The 22,530-nt window shown below is 36.2% G+C and overlaps 3 protein-coding genes across 5 annotated transcripts in view; 1 reads left to right on the top strand and 2 right to left on the bottom strand.

Moving 5' to 3' along the window:
* The first annotated feature begins 68 nt into the window (after positions 1-68).
* Positions 69-7,683, top strand: LOC125663656 (divergent protein kinase domain 1C-like). Of its 2 annotated transcripts, XM_048895961.2 has the most exons (5): positions 69-246; positions 1,416-1,580; positions 2,118-3,002; positions 4,918-5,170; positions 5,374-7,683. In XM_048895961.2, exons 2-4 carry the CDS (start codon positions 1,431-1,433, stop codon positions 5,131-5,133), a joined length of 1,251 nt encoding a protein of 416 aa, XP_048751918.2. In that variant the 5' UTR covers positions 69-246; positions 1,416-1,430; the 3' UTR covers positions 5,134-5,170; positions 5,374-7,683. The 2 variants fall into 2 exon arrangements, with proteins under 2 accessions (XP_048751918.2, XP_048751917.2); XM_048895960.2 differs by having other exon boundaries at positions 71-246; positions 4,918-7,683.
* Positions 7,684-8,073: 390 nt separating this feature from the next.
* Positions 8,074-12,888, bottom strand: LOC125663657 (divergent protein kinase domain 1C-like). Its single transcript, XM_048895962.2, has 4 exons — positions 12,784-12,888; positions 10,656-10,809; positions 8,877-9,692; positions 8,074-8,758 (listed from the first exon to the last, which is right to left on the bottom strand). Exons 1-4 carry the CDS (start codon positions 12,789-12,791, stop codon positions 8,540-8,542), a joined length of 1,197 nt encoding a protein of 398 aa, XP_048751919.2. The 5' UTR covers positions 12,792-12,888; the 3' UTR covers positions 8,074-8,539.
* A 6,638-nt stretch (positions 12,889-19,526) lies between these two features.
* The window catches only part of LOC125663653 (L-fucose kinase-like), a 72,915-nt gene continuing 69,911 nt past the window's right edge, over positions 19,527-22,530 (bottom strand). For both annotated transcript variants that reach the window (XM_056153031.1, XM_048895958.2), the window contains 2 exons: positions 21,999-22,222; positions 19,527-20,463 (listed from right to left, as the gene is read on the bottom strand). In XM_056153031.1, the coding sequence (XP_056009006.1) occupies positions 20,392-20,463; positions 21,999-22,222 (296 nt within the window). In that variant the 3' untranslated portion in view covers positions 19,527-20,391. The remainder of the gene's footprint in view (positions 20,464-21,998; positions 22,223-22,530) is intronic.

Raw genomic sequence — 22,530 nt, 5'->3', positions numbered from 1 at the left:
TAATTGATTTCATATACATTTTCTATTGAATATAACGAGAAAGCTTTTTATTAACTACTGATTTATTCATTATCATAACACTCAAGTTCATATCCGGAAAAATAATTTTTATTTACTTACATGTATTTTGTTTTTAATGTGGCAAATCCAATTTCCTGCAGGGAGATACTTTTCTTTTTTCTTTTTGTTTCTTTGTTGTTGTTGTTTTGTTGTGTGTGTGTGGGTTTTTTTTTTCAAATAGAGAAGGTATGTGGCTTGCAAGTTTATAAGTATTGTTATTTTTTAAAGGTCCGAGAATTTTTTTAAGTATCTGAAGTGCATATTTATTTGGAACATAATGGTTTTTTTTTTTTGATAAAGCCTCGAACACAGGGTTTTGATACAATCTGAGCAAACTTATATACACAAGGTTGCTCAGATTGTGTCAAAACCATGTGACCTCCAATGATTTTGTCCAAACAAAAACTAAAGTGGACAGTTATTGTGTTTTAATTTCAGTGGTTATGTGATAGCTTAAGTGATCAGTGGAGGTAGGAAAAGGTTTTGGGTCTTTATCTTGTAACAGGAAGGGAGAAAATGCAACGGACCAGACCGGGATTCGAACCCGGGCCCCCTGAATCTCTAGTCAGGTGCTCTACCAACTGAGTTATCTGGCCACCAGCAATCGAACCTGGCTGACCGCTACACTCCTCCCTCCTTAAATGTCTTCCAGGGGCTGGTCTACGGCACCAAATGTAACAGGATGGGAGAAAATGCAGCAGACCAGACTGGGATTAAGATCCTGGGTTGATGTCTTCAAGTGTGAAGACATTTAAGGAGGGAGGAGTGTAGCAGTCAGCCAGATTCAATTGCTGGTGGCCAGATAACTCAGTTGGTAGAGCACCTGACTAGAGATTCAGGGGGTCCGGGTTCGAATCCCGGTCTGGTCCGTTGCATTTTCTTCCTTCCTGTTATAATCTTAACTCACGGAAAATCTCAAAATCAACTGTTTATTTGAAATACATATGTTAACTTGCTTAAGTATGTTACTTTAAAAATAATTATTTTATCAAAATTAATGAAAAGAATTACCGACCGTTTGGATGTACGACATTCGGGGTACACGACCTTTTGGCATTTGATGCAAAGACTTGGATGATGACGATTTGGGAGTTTGTTAATGACAGGAAGTTGATTATTATGCAAGTGTATTTAATGTAGTGAGAATCATCTAATTTACACTTGTACATGTTTGCAAGAGGTGATCAGTCTTTGGAAGCAATACTTGCATAGATGGTTGGGCAGCTAGTCTAACACTCTGCGTCGTGTTTCTATGAGGAAAATGTTTTTGGTTTATGTGTATGAAACATAATTATGTAGTATTTTAACAGTTGTTATACTAATTCTTATGAACCCTTTTTACATACATTTACCAGATAGTATGAAAGAGGATGCCTCGTGCATACTTGGTGAGGAAGTTGAAACATCTGATATATTTCTGCATAGCCTTTGTTCTGCTTTATGGAGTACATGTGTTGAGGAAAACCATCAGAGATCGGCAGTGTTCCGAAGAAGAATCCAAGTTCCTAATGGATGACCTGGTAAGTGGTTATGAAAAGTAATATAGTTTTCTCATGGTTTTCGTGCAGAGTATGAAAACTGGTAAATACATGTATTGAAAAATAATTGATTTTAAGTATATACCTGACCTTTGACAGACATATCAAAACATTTAATGAAAATTCATGGATAAAGAACCACTCATCAATGTGACTTCATGTACCAGTATGATTATCGTGACATAGGTTAAATCATATCTGTACTCAAGTCCACTGTGTAAGATTACATGAAGAGATGAATATTTCACTGATCTGCCCTTTCGAACTGAAAAATCCAGTGAAAACTGTCTAATCTGACACTTGTGCAATCTGTTTCACTGAGCATTCCGACCCTTATTTTCATCCTCAGTTTCTTATTTTCATTGTTTTTTACACTGTTTATTCCGACAAAATTTTTTTCTCCCAGTGAATGCTGGATTAGGCAGGTTTCACTGTATATACAATGAAAATGTCAACATCTTAGAATATGAATAATGCAATGTATCACGATATATAATCTCAGCAAATGTCTATTTTTAGTGTAAAGACTTCACCAACCATGTCGCTGCTGGAAATATGTGTCCAGCCCTGTGCAACTCCAAAAAGCTACAGTACAACAAGTGTACGAACTATAGAGGGGGAAAGAAAGTTCTGATAGCAAACTGTGATGAAGTATGTGAAGAAAGAAAAAGTGTAATGGCTGTAATTAAATCCAAACATCCGAAGGAGAACTTCCACTTTGAGCCCCTAATACTGGACACACACCCGAATGGATCACTAACAAAAACAGGGTATTCCATGGCACATGATGTGTTTAGCGATGTACTGAATTCTCAGATGTTAGAAGGATCAGACAAAAAGAAAATTGAGAATATTTTCTCCTTCTTGTGGTCCATTGATTTTGAACAGTTTAAAAGAGAAAATAGGAACCAAAAATCTCCAGAAGTAAATGCAATGCAGAATATTTGGGGACTGATAAATCAAGATGAATACCTTTTCATGAAAGTGTATCAAAAACATTCCTTTGTTCCAAGAATGTATGGAACCTGTGGATTCTATTATGTGATTGAGTACGCTCCCCCAGGTGACACTCTCGATCCGAAATTCTTTTTAGGCAGCCATTCATCCTTTAAAGAACGTGCTCAGATAGCTGTAGATATTTTAGATATTGTGGAATCGATGGACTATGGGTTCTTTGAACCTGTGCATATGTGTGATGTAAAAGCAGAGAATTTTGGAATAGGCAAAGACAGTAAAGTGAAAATTTTAGATTCCGATTCCTTTTTTTTTCACACGTCCATGTTGAAAAATCTAGCACAGCCAACTTGTACAAGTCACGTTGACTGTGATTTTTTTGACTGTCGAGGTTGGTGCGATATGAAGACGGGACAATGCACAAAACAAAGAACCAATAACAATCTACAGGTAAATGGAATTCAACTTTGATATGATGTGTACATGCAAGTCAAAAGTATAGCATTTACATTCACTGAATCTTTTCTCTTATATTTCTTTAGAAACTGACATTGCTTTCATCATAGACAATGAGTACATGTTTGTTGCAAACTAGTTATTAACCAATATTTGCATAATCATTACCAAATATGGAGCATCATCAAGGTCAAATGTTGCATTGGCTGTTATGATTGAAATAATGAAATGGTCAATGATACTTAAAGCTGTATGGTCCGAATTACAATATTTTTTTCCATCTCGTAAAAACGCTATTAAATCATCGCACATATGTAGTTATGAGGCTGTATGACATATCATACATTATTTCACCTGTTTTAACCCAAATTATTTGATTTTAAATCGATGTTTACAAATAACCGCATCACTCTGCCATTTCAAGTGACAGTCACATGACCAGTTCAAACTTTCAGATCATCGGTGGTCTTATCTGTGTAAAGCTGTGTATTTTGTTACAACAGTACTGTACCATAAGTTTAATAGAAATCAAAATATCAAATACCTCTTAGTAATTTGTTGTTTTACGCTCTTTCAGCCTTAAAATTAGACAGTTGCGTATGAGTTAATACATCATGTTGGGATTCCCCTGATGCGCGTGGGTCTATTTATAGACGTCTATTATGGGATGATTTATATATGTACCACATTATATTTACTTTCTAAACAATATTCTCACTGTTTTCTTTTACATGCAGATGTTTTCAAGCATGTAATTAAGGGAAAGTTAATAACTTTAATAAAGTAATAATCTGCTTTACAGTAATAATGTACAAAAATAATACATGAACATCGGGTCATACAGCTTTAAATCTAGTTTTTATTTTCAAAAAAATACGTGTAAATATAAACAATAAAATGTCTTTGTTTATTGTTTTATTGGGTAGCTAGCATTGCAGAAAAAAATTTCATAATCTGCATAAGCGGGTTTATGCAGGTTATGTAAAAAAAATTTGCAATGATTGTTACCTTCATCATCCAATAAAACAACAGTATATACATGTATATTTTTATGTATTTCCTAAGAATATAAACTAGATTTAAGTACTGAAATATCATAGTATTGACCATTTCAATACTTTACACAGAACAGCCAATGTACACTTTGACCTTGACAACTATCCATATATGGTAATGATTACACACACAGGTGGTACTAAAAAAAAGCCCAGAATCAAACTAGGTTGCAACAAACATGTATTCATTGTCTACGATGAATACAATGTCAGTTTCAAAAGAAATGTAAGAGAAAAGATTCAATGAATGTAATTACATGTATATTGGAATGATAGCCATTAAATTTCCTCATCAATGTGCTGCAGTAGTGAACAATGCGCGTATGAATCTTGGTAAATATAGTACGAATATTTCAACGGTTGGAAATTCGGACAGAAATTTAAATAGAATGTAAATTGTATAAGATTCTTAAATAAATTTCATTTTGAAAATTCACGAGGATGAGAACTGTGATGCTTCATGTTGGCGTACTTTTCATGAAAAGGTGACGCGCTTCATGAACATATTGAAGTATGCTCAGGTTTGAGACATGGTAGTGCATTATGTCCTAGATTGTTAATGGTATAAACTGCAAAAACTAAATGATTAAAAGAATTTTCAAACCTACTACATGCATTACATATTGGAAATTTATCAAATCATAGAATGTTAGTTTCCTGGTTTTTGTCTAGATGAATTTTAAAATGAAAATAATTGGCTTTTATATCATTTAAAATTGCACATGAACGTGATATTAACAAGTTTAACTTTAATCATTCAACTGAACAGGAGATGAAAATTTTAATTCAAATGTTTCAGTATTTGTATTGTATAGTTACAATATTTAAATGGTTTGTTTTAATTACTTTTGCAGACTGTGTGTGAAGACATTTTTGTCGACAGAGCTACCAACTTTTATGCAGGACTCCTCCATAGTCCGCCAGCAGAGTATAAGAATGAGTTGCTGGCCCTTCTTGAGGAGTGTGCATATCCAGAAAACTCCAAGGGGACTATTGTCCGGAAATCCAGCCCTGACGAGATGTACTGGAAACTCCACAATCTTCTGAACAAGGCAATCCGAGAAATTTAAAATTCGGTCAATTTTGGGATCAAGATTTATATCTGTGGTATGAACTTTCATTGGGAGTCTAGAATGAGAAGAGTGGGGTGCTTCATGTGTACATTGGGTATAGTTTTGACAGCTTGTTAAATTTCACCATGGAGTTTGTTTAGTTGAAAAACAACTTGATAAAGTTTTATTTTCATTAACTTGTATGTTTAACTTTATGATAGATTTCTATTTATTATTTATTACAATTATATGTTACAGTTACAGTGTTGATCATGAGACACAACTGAAAACTTCCACACAACTGAAAACTTCCACACAACTGAAAACTTCCAGGTTAAAATTGTCATAAATCCACACCTAATGTGCATTCCAAAATGGCTATCCATTCCAATATTAAACACATGTTTATTTTACCACTTGGTTCCAAAATCAAAGCGCAGTATGATAGTATATATATGTTGAACTAAAAATCAACAATGATAGATGCCCAAATTTACGCCAACACAGACTGACATCTTACGAATGTACTCTTCCTCCTAGCAGAGCTTTATCTTACTGGACTGCTTAGGCAGACTGACATCTTACGAATGTACTCTTCCTCCTAGCAGAGCTTTATCTTACTGGATTGCTTAGGCAAGTTGAACAGACATTTCTCCCCAGCTTCTTGCCACACCTTAGCAAAGCCATTTAAGGAGGAAGAACACAGCAGAGAAATCTGATATGGATGGAAAATGGAGGATATTTAAAATTGTATTTGGAAATTGAAAAGTTTCTTTACCTTGTTTAGTTAAAAATGCAGTTTTAATTTGAAAGTGATTTTAAACAAGAAATGTTTGTAAAACGTATATGCCCCCAATGGTGCAAAATTGAAATTGACCTCGAAATCAATGGGGGTCATCTTCTCCTGAAGATGTACTAGTGTACCAATTTTGATGTCTGTTAAGCAAAGGGTTCTCAAAATATCGAGCAGACAGTATATTCCCATGTCCAGTTTGACCATGTGAGCTCAAAATCAATAGGGGTAATCTTTTCTTGAAGATGTACCAGTTTACCAAATTTGATGTCTGTAAAGCAAAGGGTTCTCTAGACATTGAGTAGTCAGTATATTCCTATGTACAGTTTGACTTTTGACCATAAAATCAATAGGGGTCATATACTCCTTGGGATGTACTAGTTTACTAAGTTTGATGTCTGTCAAGCAAAGGGTTCTCAAGATATTGAGCGGACAGTGTCTTCCTGTGTCCAGAGTGAATTGACCCTTGACCTTTGACGTTTTGACCTGTAAATCGATAGGGGTCCTCTCCTACTCATAACCAACTCGCATGAAATATTACGATCAAGTGAATGGTTCTCGAGATATTGAGCGGACAACATGTGGTCTACCGACCGACAGGTGCAAAGCAATATGCCCCTCTTCTTTGAAGGGAAAAAATTGAAACCCCTGCTAGACTCGAACGCATGAACTACCGATCAGCAGTCGATATGCTAACCTACTTAGTTGATAATTATATTTTCATTCAAATTTCAAAAGGAAGTCGGTCATTGTGATGATGTTTTATTCCTGCTTTTAGACACACATTGTTAATTTCCGGTGTTTTCTAGGTTGGGTACATCTATTTTCTCTTTTTGGCAGTGATGCCGTGTACATGTTATACATAAATTATAAATATACAAATGTACGTGTAGTATGGAACTCTTTATATGTACATCAAATGCACTCTATTACCATGCGACTGCACTGTTTATTTCACATATAAAATATATGTACATGTAATATATAATGCTTTAATAGGATTCCATCAGAATTCACCAAAAGTCCTTATACATTGATTTAAACAAATGTGCTCAAGGACTGTTCGATAGATGCCTTTCTATGACGCTGTAAAACTCATATTTTTTAAAGGATAGAATCTTATCTATTTCATAAAAGAAATCTCGTCCGTTACAATTTCAAATACTATCTTTCTTTTATTTACAGTCTTTTGGAGTGCACAGCATCAAATGTGATACAAATTCTCAATTCCACATTAGAATTTAGTTAAAATGATAGTTTTTATAAATGTTTTTATTTTAGAAAACTTGGTGCAGCTTTGGCCACGCAAAATTTCGATCACCCGTGTGCAATGTAGCATAAATGACATCAATATGAAATTTGTCCATGTCTGCACTTAATGTTGTCTAGAATGAAAACTGCACATTTTATCCCAGAAACAGTGGAAAGTTTCATATTCATTTTAACATAATTCTGAATCTGTCATTTTTATCAAATTCAGAATGCTAAATGAGCTGCATTGGGATTCTTAGTAATTTTGAAAGCTATCGATTTTGGAGGGCAAATACAGTCCTTATCATTTATATAATCCGTGGTAAATTTCATTATCGTTTATTTGTAGTTGGACACCAAAGATGTCTTTTATTGTTGAAGATAAATGCACCACAGGTTTCTGTGTAACAAACGTGTATTTTGTAAATGTAGGTTGCAAACTGGGGTATGTGCTTTATTTTATAATCCAAGTAACTGTATACAATAAGAATGTTATGATTTAAATAAACTAGTCATATAATTTCCTTTTGATTATTTTAATTATTGTATAACTCTGGATGGAAGTATTTTCAAATATTGCTCCAGATATTCTTCATCTTGTGGAAACAATCAAGTTTTGGACGCGCATGGTTTCTTTACCCAGTGTCAGGAAGTTCGTTTTTATGTGATCTCGTTCACCTCTACTTAGCTGATGTCTGATATTTGAAATTGCACGTAGCTATTCTATGGCATGTAACACAACGTAATAGATTCTCATGGTCTGTTAACGTTCCTGGTATTCTACTACAGTTATTGCAAAGGAATGTCGCAGTCATTATTCTGCAATATACCACCATACGTAATAACCGATTATGAGAAATTTCATACACATCTCGCTTGCACTTCGTGTTTTGCTAATACAACAATAAAGTTGATAACTGAAAATTAAATTTTATAATCAATATATGTTGCAAAACAAATTTATAAATGACTGAAGAACATTTGTCATAAATAAATCGTCTGCATTCCGAGATCGATACACATGTAAACATGTCGATGCACACATAGTTTTCTTGTACTGTGTATTCAAAGCAGTTGATATAATCCGTCAACATCAAGCTAAATACTTGAAATATTTTTTTCAATATATATATATACCCTACGATCTCATCCATTTTGTCAGCATACAGTCCGCTTCGGAAAATGTCATGACGTCAAGGTGTCCTAATTAGTAGCTGTATAGGTAAACGATTGGCTGTATATTTCTGGGCCGAAGTAAATTACCTCGGTCTCAAAATGTTCGAAATATAAAAGCCTCGGCTTTTATATTTTCAAAACAACATTTCTCAACCTTGGAGGTTATCCTGCAATATACACGAAAACGCGGTCTTTATTTCTTAATTACCTTATGGAAGAGGTAGTTTTTTTTTTCAAAATAGTTTTAAGTAGGTCTATAATTTTCATCTCTTGTGATGTGAAGTCTTGGTCAACATCAGATATGTGATTTGAGACAACACAGCTGTGGAGAATTTCTCTCAGATCGTCACCAACAGAACTAGGTGGATTACTTAATAAGCCGTCGTAGGAATCGGCGCCAAGGAATATTTCCTCACAGACATTCTGCAAAAAGAAAAAAAAAATCAATTATTTAAATCAAGATTGGTGACGTGTATCATAATTTATCAAGGAAAACCAACTTCTTACGAGATGTGTATAGCAGTACAAAGGTCAACCAAACCTGTAGATTACTGTTGAATCGGAGTGGACGACATTTTTGGGACGTCATATTGCACAGTCCTCGGCAATTCCACACTTGACAATCTCTGTCATGTAAGCAATGTTGGTCCGACATTTTGCGTACTAGAGCTGAATGAAAGTGAAGGGAATCGATATCTAAAAGTTTTAGGTGATTATTGTCGTCCAGGCCAAAGTTGTCCGCTTTTACGTCACACATGTGGAGTCTCTCAAAATAAGCATCTTCCATCTGTTGAACGAGATCTAGCAGTTTTACAGCGATAGAGACCTGTGATGACCACGTGATCGCTACGTCACTCAGGCGAAGGGGTACATGTTCCATGAAATAAAACTGTCCACAAGACCCACGGAGTGACGGTGCAATATTGCCTATTGGATGAAGTAACATAAACATGTATTCACTTTGAAATGCAAGTCCAATTACATTTCTTAGGAAGTCTACGTTTTCATGTTTCAAGTGCTTATCTTCTTCAATGGTCCAAAATAGTTGCAGCAAGTCTTTCATATTGCCAATATATTTGCTTTTAGTATGCCTATTTACTAGAGTTTTCAATTCTGTCAGAAAAACATTTACAAAGTCGTCTCTTTTAGTGGAATATAAGTTGTTTACTATTTGGTCTGTAAATCTTGTTCTTTTCATGACAAGTTGAGCGGGTGAAGGTGTGATTGAATTGTCCCACGACATGAAGAACACATCTTTTTCTCCACCATTTGTACAAAAACTGTATTGAAGATCTAGCGACTCGCAGAGGGGTAAACATAAATTCCCGAAGGCTTTTTTATTCAGAGCATCCAGACACTGTGAAAATATTAACATGTAATATTAGTAACTATTAGAAATACCGGTAAATGTACATTTGTACTTCATTTCTTTACCTAAGAACACAAGACGCATATGATAACCCGGTTTTAATTTTGGGACGCAAACGACAGAAACCCCCTCTCTTTGGTAAACTTTTCGACTCAGTCAATTTTCTGTCTGAAATATCACCTAAATATACGAGACTGAGTGATTTTAAAAGCATCACTGTTATCAAATTGTTATACCCTATACCGGTATTTTGATTGAAAGTGTCCCAAAATACCATCATACAGTTATGAATTCACTCTTTGTGGATCTTTGGCAGTCAGCAAGTTTACTTACTTGCAACGTTCATCAGAAAAATATTGCTCACCCTCACCATCCAAAGCAAGTATGGCAGTTTACATTCAGTATGGGTCACACCCACCATCAAAAGCAAGTGTTTGCGGTAGTTCAGTGATAGAGCGTTCTCTTTGTAACCGGGAGTTCGTGAGTTCGATCCCCGTTCGTGCAATGGCTGCATCAAACCGAAGGCTTAAATATAGGTAGTGATTGCTCCTTCGTCAAACACTCTGCATTTAGAAGTGAGAATCACGGGTCTTTCGGATACATGACAGGCGTTGACACGATAAAGAACCCTCACTACTACGGTCCTGAACGATAAACATGGGTCTAAATTTGTGGTACTTCACTTACAACTGGTGGTGCATGTCTCAATATGAATGATAAATTCTTGACGGGACGCAAAAAAACCCAACAAAAACCCCACAAAAAACAAGCTTGACAGTTTACATCCAATATTGGTCACACTCAACTTCCAAAGCAAGCATTGCAGTTCACAATCTTACTTGTACCTTCCATGCTTAGTCAGGGCAAATTAGTAGAATAATCCATCAGCCTTTTAAATTCTAGAGGCAATAAATGAAACTTGTAACCTGCAATTGAAGTAAAGACATTTACCAGTTTATGTATTGTTTTGAGGGCTTCTTCGTCCGAGCATGGCGAGTTATATGTCAATACAAATACCATGTTCGCCGCGTAGACAAGTATTCCTAACTTCAGGGAGAAAACAGATGCTTCCACCAAAAGGAGAAAATAGTGCAGATAAGTCCGCCTATAAAGACAAAAATAAAACACGTCAAGTTCCAATAATGTGTGCAGTCCCGTGAGGATCCGGGTTAGAATAGGTCCTCGGTACCCCTCCCCCGGGATCCGGGTTAGAATAGGTCCTCGGTACCCCTCCCCCGGGATCCGGGTTAGAATAGGTCCTCGGTACCCCTTGCTTGTCGTAAGAGGCGACTAAATGTGGCGGTCCTTCAGACGATACCGCAAAAACCGAGTTTCCTTGTTACAGCAGGTGTGGCACTATAAAGACTCCTCCACGCTCAAAGGCCATAAGCGCCGATCGTAGGCCTAAATTTTGCAGCCCTTCACCGACAATGGTGACATCTCCGTATGAGTGAAACATTCTCGAGTGGGACGTTAAATAACAACCAATCAATAGTGTGTGTGAACTACGGTTAAACAGTTTTAGTGATATCAACATCTGCATTACTACTGTTTTATCAATTTTCTTCTACAACAATGATTCCGAATGCAGATCTAATCTTGGAAACATGAGTTTAGAATACATATGTATATGCTACACAAGAACTTTTTACCGTATTGAATGTAATCTCCGATTGCTGTCTGATCAATAACTGGACAACCAAAGCGCCTTGACCTCTAGGTCATCAAACGCCATAGCTAAGTTGTTTATATATGTTTTCTCGTATACATGTACATACAATGACTAATTTCCAACTTTGCACTCAGTATATAACCATGACCCGATAGTCGTCAATATTCATTGACAAGTTGGACTACTTGGTGATAATTCATGTTTAGGTCAAATGTCACTGGATTGGTTGATTGATTGTATCTTGTTTAAAGTCCCTCTCCAGAATTTTTCACTCATATGGAGACACCAAGACCAGTGAAGGGCCCGTGACATTCACACCTGATGCCGAGCGTTTGGAATTCCGAATATACTGTATATGTAATATCAATAACAATATTTCTGGGAGGTTGCTCGTGGTACCGGGTGAAATGGTCACATGGATTTTGATATTATGGGGAAGGGCAGTGGTGATAGATGTAGAGGGTGATGGCGGGGGAGAACCCATCCACTCCTTTGGTTGCACATTGATAATGATCTTTCATACCATGTTGGACTCATTTTGAACAGGGAAGTACAAACTTGGGACACAATCCCCCTTTGAAAATTTTCTGGATCCACCCCTTGGGAGTTATGCTTGTTTTACAAACATATCATGGTTAACTGTTAGGCCTCTTCACAAGTATATATTAAAAATTATCAAGCTAATTCTCTTCTCCTTGGGAGGCATGGGTAACCGAGCAGCTTATCCTGAAATTCACTTCTTTTTCTTCTGTTTACCAGCAGGGGAAGAGATTCTATCTAATATTTTCAGACCTTTAAAATATTTTTTTATGAAATGTATTTCTATGTAATTCATAATGCTGAAATTTAGTATGATATCGGATTCTAAAAAATATTTCATCTCTAAAAATGTGTATCGAGTGTTTCATATCATTATTCATATATTGGTATAATACTGATACTGTCCATCTACTTGTATATATACATGATTAGCCATTCATATATGTATGTACTTGTTTCCCCAACATGCTGCATCCACATGCAGTTTGCAGTCAATGTAACCTGTAGTTAATGTTGTAAACTTTCTTTCTTTTTTGAATTTCCTTCTTTATAAAATGTCTTACTGTTATGCCCTCTGGGCCCAAAATTGGAATAAACTTATCTTATCTTATCATTACTATATTATGCATGACGAACCTTAATATTGATAGAGAGTTAACATCCTAAATCAAAGCTTTTCGTTCCGACTTGTCGTACATAGATATTTTTGCAAATTATCCCCCCCCCCCTATATTTAACAAGTTTACACACCTTGAAGAGTTCGCCTTCACTGTGATACATGGTCTAGATATCGATTATAAGCTCAGTAATATCGTGCAGCTGCAGCTGAAACCTTGAAAATCAAAGAAAACTAGACTAAGACCTTACCAGTGCATGTTGTCATTTTCGTCTGTCTCTGATCATAATTATTGAACAAAGAAGCCTATAGTAGGTCGATGCCTACAATTTTACTGTGGGGATATTTAAACTTTTTGTAAAATGCATGATTCGATCATTCAACCGAAAAAGGCGTTCTGGTCAGATGCTCACCAACCAAGCCCAGGAAGCGTATCATTCACATAAATACAGGAGATGTGTTTATGAAGCTATCGTGCATAAGAACTGTCTTAAAATTCACGTAGGAAGAGTTTTAATCCTATTTGCGTTTTTTAACTCATCTTAATTTAGGAAAATTACTAAGATTGTCTTAATCTTAAGACAACTGCTGAGGTATCCCAAGTTGAACTTAGGGGGAAATGGCAGCGCCCATGTTCCTAATTGTTTGACGAATTCGTCGTATGAAACATGAAAGAGCGTTTAGCGATTTAACCCTTATATATTGACCCTTTTGATTATCTTAAATATCAAGATTTAGTATTTTTCAGATTCATTAAGTTTTCTTTTGGTATAAACTTTTAAAAAACATGCCAATTCATAATAGAATATTATCATACGTTAGCCCTAAAGCTCATTTCAAATTGAAAGTCCTTTATAAAATGCATGTTTCTGTTGATAACGTAGCTCCACTGGTAGCGATTAGAATATTTTTATAGAGCACGCGCATCCATGCAGGAAGACTAAACCACAAGGGAACGGTATGGCCTAAAAGAAAAGTATCTGCAAACAACAACAGACATACGTACACGTGTGTACTTGATCAAATTCTTAGTGACGCTCCTTTTACTTACTTAAGTGTCATTTTAGCTCACCTGAGCTGAAAGCTCAAGTGAGCGTTTCTGATCACCTGTTGTCCGTCTGTCTGCATGTCTGTAAAATTTTCACATTTTTTATTTCTTCTCCAGAACCTATGGAACCACTGGGCAAATTTCAACCAAACTCGGTACAAATTATCCTTGGGTGAAGGGAATTCAAGGATCATGCCCCTTCAAAGGGAAGATAATCACAAAAATAGGGTGGGATCATTTAAAAATCTTCCTTATAATGAACCACAGTGCCATGAAAGCTGATATTCACATGAAAGCTTCCTGATATAGTGGAGATTCACATTTGTTAGAATCATGACCCCGGGGGTAGGATGGGGCCATAATTGGGGATCAAAATTTGCATGCAAATACATAGGGAAAATCTTTAAAAATCTTCTTCTCAAGAACCTTTGGGCCACAAGAGTGGATATTTACCTGAAAGCTTTCTGGTATAAAGTAGATTCAAATTTGTTCAGATCATGGCCCCCGGGGGATTACATGCTGATATAGGAAAATCATCTTCTCCAGAACCAATGGGCCAATTTAAACGAAATTTAGTACCAATCACCCTTTATAGATGAAGGAGAATCAAGCCTTTTCGCCTTCAAAAGGAAGATACATGTAATCTCGAAAATAAAAAAAAATAGGGTGGGGTCATTTAAAAATCTTCTCAAGAACCACTGGGCCAGAAAAGTGGAAGTTTAGTTGAAAGATTTCCGACATAAAGTAGATTGAAGTTTCTTCACATCATGGTGCCTGGGGTTATGGAGGGGGTCACAATTGAGGATCAAAATTTACATACTGATATATTGAAGTATCTTTCTTTTCCAGAACCAATGAGAAATCAAACTAGGGACAAAGCATCCTTGGGTGAAGGAGATTCAACTTTGTTCAAATGAGGAGTTATTCCTCCTTCAAAAGGGAGATAATCACGAAAATGAAAAATTTAAAAATCTTCTTCTCAAGAACCACTGGGCCAGAAAAGTGGAAGCTTAGATGGACGCTTCCTAACATAGAGCAGATTTAAGTTGGTTGAAATCATGATTCCCGGAGGTATGGTGGGACCACAATAGGGAACCAAAGTTTTACATATGCTGACAGATAGGAAAAAAAATCTTTAAAAATATCTTTGCACTATATATAAGCTACGGCTTTTATATTTTGTATATATATTCTTTACAGGGATATCTTTATGTATTGCAATGTCGTGTGCTCTTGTGACCTTGACCTGGAAGTATGACCTACTTTGAATAAAAAACAAGAGGCCCACAGGCCTTATCGGTCACCTGAGTACTAGTGAAAAGTATCACCACTCCCAAGGGCTATGCAATCTAGAAAAAAAAATATCCTGTTTTGAATATCTAAGCTGAATTCTAATGTTCAGCAACAGTATAAAACAAGATGTGTTCTTAAAACTTATATGCCCTTAAACGTGCATACACCGATGAAAGGCTTTACATAATATAAAATGTGTATCAACATTAAAAGATATGACTAATTTGGACCCATCCTAGAGTCAAAACCCTGGATTATGAAATTCACCATTTTGTACATCCTTTTCTGCTATCCCTAAGTATGCATTCAGATTTTATACAGTAAGTCTTTCAAATTGTTATCATAATTTTGACACCAACCTGAAACCAAACCCTTACCCCTAGGATCATGGAATTTACAATTTTGGTAAAGGACTACCTACTCCTTCTAATTATCCATTTACTTTCAAGTTAGTATCAATAGCACTAAAATCCTGAAATTTATAATTTACTATAGTTTACTATGTTCCAAAGATGCTTCACATCAAATTTGAAAAGAATTGATAGTTATCAAGAAGTTGAAAATTTCTATTGTTCACACATTTAATAACTGACCATTTTGGCCCCACCCTGATACCAAAACCCCTACCCCTGGGATCATCAAATTTACAACTTTGGTAAAAGACTACCTGCTCTTTCTAAATATCCTTTTAGTTTCAATTTAGTATCAATAGCACAAAAATGTTATTTAAGTGTTTTACACATGAACACTATATAACAAGTTTGACCCACCCTGGTGTCAGAACCCCTACCCCGGGGGTCATGAAATCTACAATTTTGGTAGAGGCCTTTCTGCTCTACATAACTATGCATTTGGAGTTTGACCAACTTTTTTAAAAAGGCGTAAAGTAGCTAATATTATCATTTTGTCGTCTTTTCGTTATTTGGGACGAAAAGCCGCTGAATATCGTTTTGTTGTCTTTTCATCCCAAAATAACAAAAAGACAATAAAGTTTAAAATGGCACAAATCAGCCACCATACCTAGCCCCTAGGCTTGCCGCTACGATCTTGAATGCATCCCTCTCGGTTCCGTGGGTTTTCGCTCCCTGTCCCACATTTTAATTTAGATATGGCATCTCATGCCTGCATTCTGATAGTTGACTGATCATATTATGTTCCCCTATGTGAAAACTCCGGGACCGACGGAAACAATGCTGATTTTTAAACCGGTCCCGATATTATCTCTCAATAGCCGCTTTAATCTACCTTTATATAAAAACGATATATAAGGACATAATACTCAATGACACCACTTTGTACATATGTTTCTAATTTATTGTGGTTTTTTTTAAAATTCCAAATTTCCTACTTAGGTCAAAATTGAATTCAACTACGTGACATTTTCTTATCCAACTGGCTAGTCGTCAAGAACATGTCATTTTGGACATGTTGGATAAGATTTTGACCTAAGTAGGAGAATTGGAATCACCACCGTTTGATTTTCAATTTGAATTTAGAACATATACATTATTATGGACGTCGAGTAATCAACATTCCGCGACGATACGTCTTTTTTCCCTTTTATTCCGTCGTGTTTGTTACTTGCCTTAGTAAGGCATTGCATGAATAAGTAAAAACGAAAGTTTTTATTTATTTAATGATTTGTTTTCAAGTGTATCTATTGATGATTAAAATGGAGTAAATTTCTTCATTGGACCCGGATAATCATTTTGAATTGGATCGCAATCTTTTTAAATGAAATATAAAAACATTAATTATTATTATATTGAAATTACTTTCGTGTTTAAACCACCCCCAAGAATAACCGAATACCGCCGTCTAAAATCAAAGCATGCGGACCGTCCACAAAGCGTGCATGACACACCTACCAGGCAAACTTCCGCCAGAGGTCGTTTGCACACAAACCAACAATCGGAACTCCTCGAATGTCTCGCGCCCTCGACTTAGATCTCGGATGTAATACGGTAGCATCCATGAGTGAATTTGATGCATTGCCAATTGGCAATGCATCAAATTCACTCATGGATGCCACCGTATTACATCCGAGAATTGGCAATGCATCAAATTCACTCATGGATGCCACCGTATTACATCCGAGATCTATGTCGACTGGGCGAGACATTTGAGAAGTTCCGATTGCACAAACCAACTGTGTGTGCGGAGACGCAGAGGACTATGGGTAGTATGACCTACCAGGGTACTGTTTCGTGCAAACCATTCAAAAGGCGGGCTGCGTATCATGTGCAAACCGTTCAGTGCCGTTTCATACCGTTCCGTGCGAATTTAGTAGTAGCACGCTTCAAGGTCTCTGTAATGCATAGGCTACCTTGTTCGTTTACATAAAAATTTGCATCTACAAAAGTTTTATTCTAATCATTCAAAACCGTTGGACGGGTAGAATTTGGGATAAAATAGCTGTATATGATCACCGCATCAGCATCGAATATTCTGTTCTCTGGGATTAAACATAATATATACATCTACCTATTTTATTCCAACTGAAACAATTTTACTACTTGTTCTATTCTAAAATAGAATTTTATAATGTTATAACACGTTAAATTACGCCCCTTTTAAGTCTCGCGTCAATATTGAATATCTACATGTACGCATTTTGTTCCGCATTACTACATGTACGTACACTTTTGTGTTCTTACGCCATCCTTCCGCGTTACAACTCGGCGTTTAATTCATTAGGTCGAATGCTGTCGGTCATGTTTCATACCAATATTGTTCAATACGTTCTGTTCATACTGATTTTGACCATGGTTACTCCGTTTACCTGATCAAGATAGAAGATTCGCAATTGATGAGACCGGTCAACAGGGGATGCTTACTCCTCTTATATATGCAACAGGCTCCATGATCATAAACTGAGAATAAATAAATTTACAAACCATATGTATCCTTCATTTGTTAAAATCACACAAATGAATTACTGAAATTTTTAACAAGAGGTACTGTGAGCAATGCTCACTAAGAATACCCCCTGCTTACCCCAATCTCCCAAAGGGTGTTGGTAATAGGTATAAACTACCTCTTTTCTGAGTGTAAAAAACAAATGGCATGACAAACCGAACCATATTGCTACTTCGATGTCCAGTGCGCGTGACCTTTGGACCCCAAAATCGATAGGGATCATCCCATGGGTAGTCCATATGTATGATATGGTGACTGTAGGTGGAAAGGATAACACTTTAGAGCCCGGAAAATATATTGCTACTTCGATGTCCAGTGCGCTTGACCTTTGGACCCCAAAATCGATAGGGAACATCTTCATCCCATGGGTAGTCCATATGTATGATATGGTGACTGTAGGTGGAAAGGATAACGCTTTAGAGCCCGGAAACCATATTGCTACTTCGATGTCCAGTGCGCTTGACCTTTGAACCCCAAAATCGATAGGGAACATCTTCATCCCATGGGTAGTCCATATGTATGATATGGTAACGGTAGGTGGAAAGGATAATGCTCTAGAGCCCGGAAACCATTGCGTCTACAGACGGACGGACAACCCGATTCCAGTATCAGTATCCCCCCCCCCCCAACTTGTTGCGGGGGGTATAATAATATCTAAAATCTTATCTCAGCATGAATCTTATTAACTTATCAATATTTTATGGATTAGAAATTTAAGTCGATACTCAGTGTATGATCGTGGAGCCCGATCCCACCTTTGGTGCGTCCAGGGAGCCGCGTTCATCCTAGATACTCTAGGTGTTGTATTCTTTACAGGATTTATGAGATTGATCACTGTTCGTCATCTTCGTTTGATCATGAATAAAATCTGTGTTGTCAAAGTAAATTTAAGTAATACTCTTAGTAATTTGTTGCTCAAAGAATAAATCAGCTAAACTTGGAACTTGTGCAATCACAACATAACAAAATCTTTACCATACTTGCACGACACACGACTGTCAATCACAAAGTAGACAAAAAAAAATAAAGCTTACCAGAGGAATTTAGGTACATGTGCTATTCTAAACCTTGGTGGGTTGGGGTATTTTTTCTTTAAACAAGATGTGTTTGTGAAACACAAATGCCCCCGACAATGGTCAATTCCAAAGATGGCCAAGGTCACAAGGACAAATATCTTGGTACCAGTAGAAAGATCTTGTCACAAGAAATGCTTATGTGCAATATGAAAGCTCTTAATATTTACCATTTAGATGTTATGACCAATGTCAATTTTTTTTAAAAGGTCAAATGTCAAGGTCAAAAGGTTTAGTACTCATGGAAAGGTCTTGTCACAAGGAATACTCATGTGAAATACCAAAGCTCTAGCACTTTATGTTCAAAAGTTATTAGCATGGTTAAAATTTTCAAAATGTAGGTCAAACGTCAAGGTCACAGGGTAAAATTGTTTGGTACCCACGGAAAGGTCTTGTCACAAGGAATACTCAATTAAATATCAAAACTCTAGCACTTACTGTTCAAAAGTTATTAGCAAGGTTAAAGTTTCAGACAGAATTATGGAATTACAGAATGACAAACAGGACAAAAAATATGCCCCCCCGATCTTCGATCTTGGGGGCATAAAAAACCAACCCACTACTATTCTGAATAATGCACAAATATCAAACTTTGCTTAATCATAGTAGTCTTAGAAATAAATAGATGATGCTAAAATTGTATTCACAATCAACACACACCCATGTTTTATTTTTAATCTGATATTCAATATAATATCAAAGTAAGGATAGGCACAATTTCTTTATAATGATAACATTTGATGATAATTTGTAGATTGTTTTCAGAAAATGATTCTAATAATATCCTCCAACTTATAAAATGTATATAAAGTGAGAATATTCTAAATCTCGGTATTCATAATGCACACATTATCTGCAACATCTTTTTCTATATATATACAAATATACAATATTGTAAATAAATCTATAATAAAGATATATGGCATTCAATTTCTGCATGTGCTTAATAAATCAAAATATGAATGTCAAAATATCGCACATCTTATTTATAACCCTATATCAAATTATGAATGTTAACAAATCACAAAATATATCTCACCCACATCCCCATCATCGAAAACCATGGGTTATTGTTTCACTCCATTCCATGGAATTGAATGAAACAACAACCCGTGGTTTGCAATGATGCCACAACCCTACATCAAAATATGAATGTCAACAAACAAATCACAAAATATCTCATTGAATGCTACATATCTGACCACCCATCTTTTAAAAAACACAGTAGTTAGTAATATACATGTACATGTATATAAAATGTGATATCCATTGGAAAGCTGTGATATCCATTGGAAAGTGTCTCTGTGAATCGGAACACAGTAACTTGACTGGAGATTTGATCTCAATCTTCTACTGTTGTGTAATGTGCCAATTATAATCACTCATTTCCTCCTTAATCTTCTCTCAAAGACAAAGTCCCTCTCGTCTGTTTATACAGATTTTCTTTCATAATTCCTAATGTACAGAGAGCGTTAGTTGTATTTCGTGGTCCCTTACTACAGGTACTGGGTTATTAGTACATGGACTTAGTCCTCCACAGTTAGTACCAGGCCCTCTCTGTCTACACTGCATTCATACACCTCCTTACCCTCGGTGCCCTGCAAATCAGGAACAAGTGAATTATTTTAAACCATGCACAAACAAAAATTATATGTCCACGAATCTCCGATTACGGGGGCATAAAAAATTACAACAGTGCACAAACACAGAAACATGATCAAGATGTGGATTTGTAACACAATCCCCCCCCCCCCTCCCCCCCCACCAGTGTGGCCATAACTCTGACCTTGACTAAGTTAAGGTCATAGCAATAATCTTGACCTTTAAGTTCATTGAGAGTGAAGTCTCTATTTTGTATATGTCTAAAGATATGGTCAACATTAATAGTTGCAGCCAAATAGACAATAAACAAATACGTCCCTGATCTTTGATAAAAGTGACTACACCGTATAATCACAAATTATCCCGAGTGATGAATTTATGTTTTCGTGGTACATGTATAAACATACCAACAAAATCAAATCCGCTAAGAATACAAGGAAGTGAACCTTGATAAATAAATACAGCTCCACAAAGTCAAGAAACCAGTCAGTCAATATTCTTTCTTAAACCACAAAAATCTGACCTCATAAAGATAAGTGATTTCGAGGTATAGTCTAGTGTACATGTATTTGGTGTTAACAATTCAACTGCAATATCTAGTCTCATACAACCAGACACTCAGCTGTCTCTGCAAATCTCCGACGAGCAGAGAGTCTGGTAAAGACACGCGATAATAACCGTTACTGCTAGGGAGCGATAGTTTTGGTTTGATTCTCTCTGACAGAAACAGTCAGTTCCGAGATTTGATGCTAATTAGTTGATCCTTCATTAGTGATGCTAATGAGAAAATCATTACTACGTGTACAATAGAATTTTTTTCCGGTCTTTGTCAGCTGGAATTTGTACTTTCACTTTTGCAATCAAATTAAATACCGAAATTTTGGTAAGCCTTGTTCTGACGTTACAAATGCTATCGCGTGTCTTTACCAGACTCTCTGCTCGACGGAGATTTACAGAGAAAGCAGAGCGTCAGGTTGCACGAGACTACTGCAATATCATGTTGTACAATCCCAATAAATACAATTAATATGGCCCAGACGAGAGCAAATTTCTGTAATTTTTTTCCTGGTGATTTTAACTTTGTCCGCAGGGGATATAATCATTTTTTTAAATGCTTCAAGTCGGCATACTTTTTATGAAGCACTACGCGCGTCATGAAGTATGCCAGCGTAAAGCATCGCAGTTCATACCTTCATGTATTTTCAAAAATGAAATTTATTTCTCTTAAAGATTAACACTATTGAATAGGCGAAATTCTTTTTACATCTGAAATAAGGATTTATGGTTCATCTGAGGTCTGCTAGCACAACTAAAGTCTGCATTTGTTTTAAGGTTACAGACTACATGGAAATTTGTACTATGCAGAAAAAAGTATGTCCACATACTTCATGTAAAGTATCAGCATCTCATATCTACTAACTCTTTCTTTCAAAGTTATGACCTAAAAATGATTGCACCAATAAACAGGATGGGTTAATCCTATACTATCCCCCAAAACTTTATTTGTGGGGGAGGAGGGTTGTATAATTACCTCTACAGTTCCAAGAATGTCCAGCAGCAAATGTTTTTGATTTTTGTCTTTGGTTAAAACATACAGAAAACCCCCTCCTCCTGCTCCAGCCATACACATGCCATAGGCAAAAGGCCTTGCAGCTGCCATCAGCTTTGCAATGATGGGAGTCTCACATCCTGGGGCCAGAATCTTCTTCATTGACCAATAATTGTCCAGACAGGACCCTACTTTTCGAAGATCACCTGTTGAATTCAATTACATGTGTATTTAGTGACATGAATGTGAAATTAAAGATAAGCATACTGCATTCTTGAAATTCATTTAAAGGTTCCACCAAAGCTAAACGGGCTTGGTTTCCTCTATGATGTTCTATCCCAGTTTTCAACCTTCTGCAATATGTCATTACATGTATCACGTTATAAATGAAAATATTTGTCTTCCTTTCATGAACACAAAAACCACAATCAACTGGCTCAGTTCCAATGCTGTAGCTTCTAATCAATGAAAATCATTTCTAAACATACAATGTCCAAATCTCCAAGAAAAAGAA

Source organism: Ostrea edulis, chromosome 1 (assembly GCF_947568905.1).
Source record: "Ostrea edulis chromosome 1, xbOstEdul1.1, whole genome shotgun sequence".
Lineage (NCBI taxonomy): Eukaryota > Metazoa > Mollusca > Bivalvia > Ostreida > Ostreidae > Ostrea > Ostrea edulis.
Note: the sequence above shows the minus strand (reverse complement) of the source record. Positions and strands in the feature narration are given on the sequence as shown.

Coding starts and splice junctions, on each gene's coding strand:
- LOC125663657 (XM_048895962.2), bottom strand. Junction 9,693..10,655: donor TCAAAACAATACATAAACTG/GTAAATGTCTTT, acceptor ATATTTTCACAG/TGTCTGGATGCTCTGAATAA. Junction 8,759..8,876: donor GATTCAACAGTAATCTACAG/GTTTGGTTGACC, acceptor TTCTTTTTGCAG/AATGTCTGTGAGGAAATATT.
- LOC125663656 (XM_048895961.2), top strand. CDS start 1,431: ATGCCTCGTGCATACTTGGTGAGGAAGTTGAAACATCTGATATATTTC. Junction 1,581..2,117: donor AGTTCCTAATGGATGACCTG/GTAAGTGGTTAT, acceptor GTCTATTTTTAG/TGTAAAGACTTCACCAACCA. Junction 3,003..4,917: donor GAACCAATAACAATCTACAG/GTAAATGGAATT, acceptor TTACTTTTGCAG/ACTGTGTGTGAAGACATTTT.